Here is a 567-nt window from a genome sequence, read left to right on the forward strand (position 1 = left end):
CTTTATTTTTCATGAACAATTTCTGTGGGTTTTCTCCTGACGTCCGCCAGGATTTATGCTCCAGCTTGTCAGAGAGCTTATCCATGTCCCCCTTCTTCGCCAGCCTGCTCAAGGTCATATATATACGTGACTGCAGTGTTCCTCGCTCTTCGTCATCGACAACCGTAGTGCTGGCAGTTCGTAGAAAACCCTGGCGCGAGCTAGATGTTACCTGGTTGGGAAGTGTACTTGCTGACAGAGCCTCGCTGGTTATTAAGAAGGCCATAGCGATCACCATGACAACGGGATTCAGGCTCATGGTTTGTCGGCTTGAGCGTGAGAGTGGAAATGATGGCGTGAATTGAGCGTCATCAGCTCCGCTGACGACAAGTCGCGACAGACAAAAACAAATCTGGAGATTGTCTTACAAACGATAGAATAAGCAAACAACCGACGGGTCCATCTTCAATGTCGACTAGTGCAAAGTCAGGAGTATCCCTCCTTAATTTCACCCTGTAAAGATACGTATACCGTCAATAAGCTGCCCATTCTTGACAAATAAGCTCGAACAATAGCTTACCACTTGCA

The 567-nt window shown here is 47.3% G+C and overlaps 1 protein-coding gene across 1 annotated transcript; it reads right to left on the reverse strand.

The window, feature by feature from the left end:
* Positions 1-77: 77 nt before the first annotated feature.
* On the reverse strand, positions 78-298 carry PPTG_22332 (hypothetical protein; the record flags this gene model as incomplete). Its single annotated transcript, XM_008903372.1, has 2 exons — positions 78-104; positions 212-298. 2 exons carry the CDS (start codon positions 296-298, stop codon positions 78-80), a joined length of 114 nt encoding a protein of 37 aa, XP_008901620.1.
* Positions 299-567: the final 269 nt, after the last annotated feature.

The sequence above is a fragment of the Phytophthora parasitica genome (genome assembly GCF_000247585.1).
Source record: "Phytophthora parasitica INRA-310 unplaced genomic scaffold supercont2.15, whole genome shotgun sequence".
NCBI lineage: Eukaryota > Oomycota > Peronosporomycetes > Peronosporales > Peronosporaceae > Phytophthora > Phytophthora nicotianae.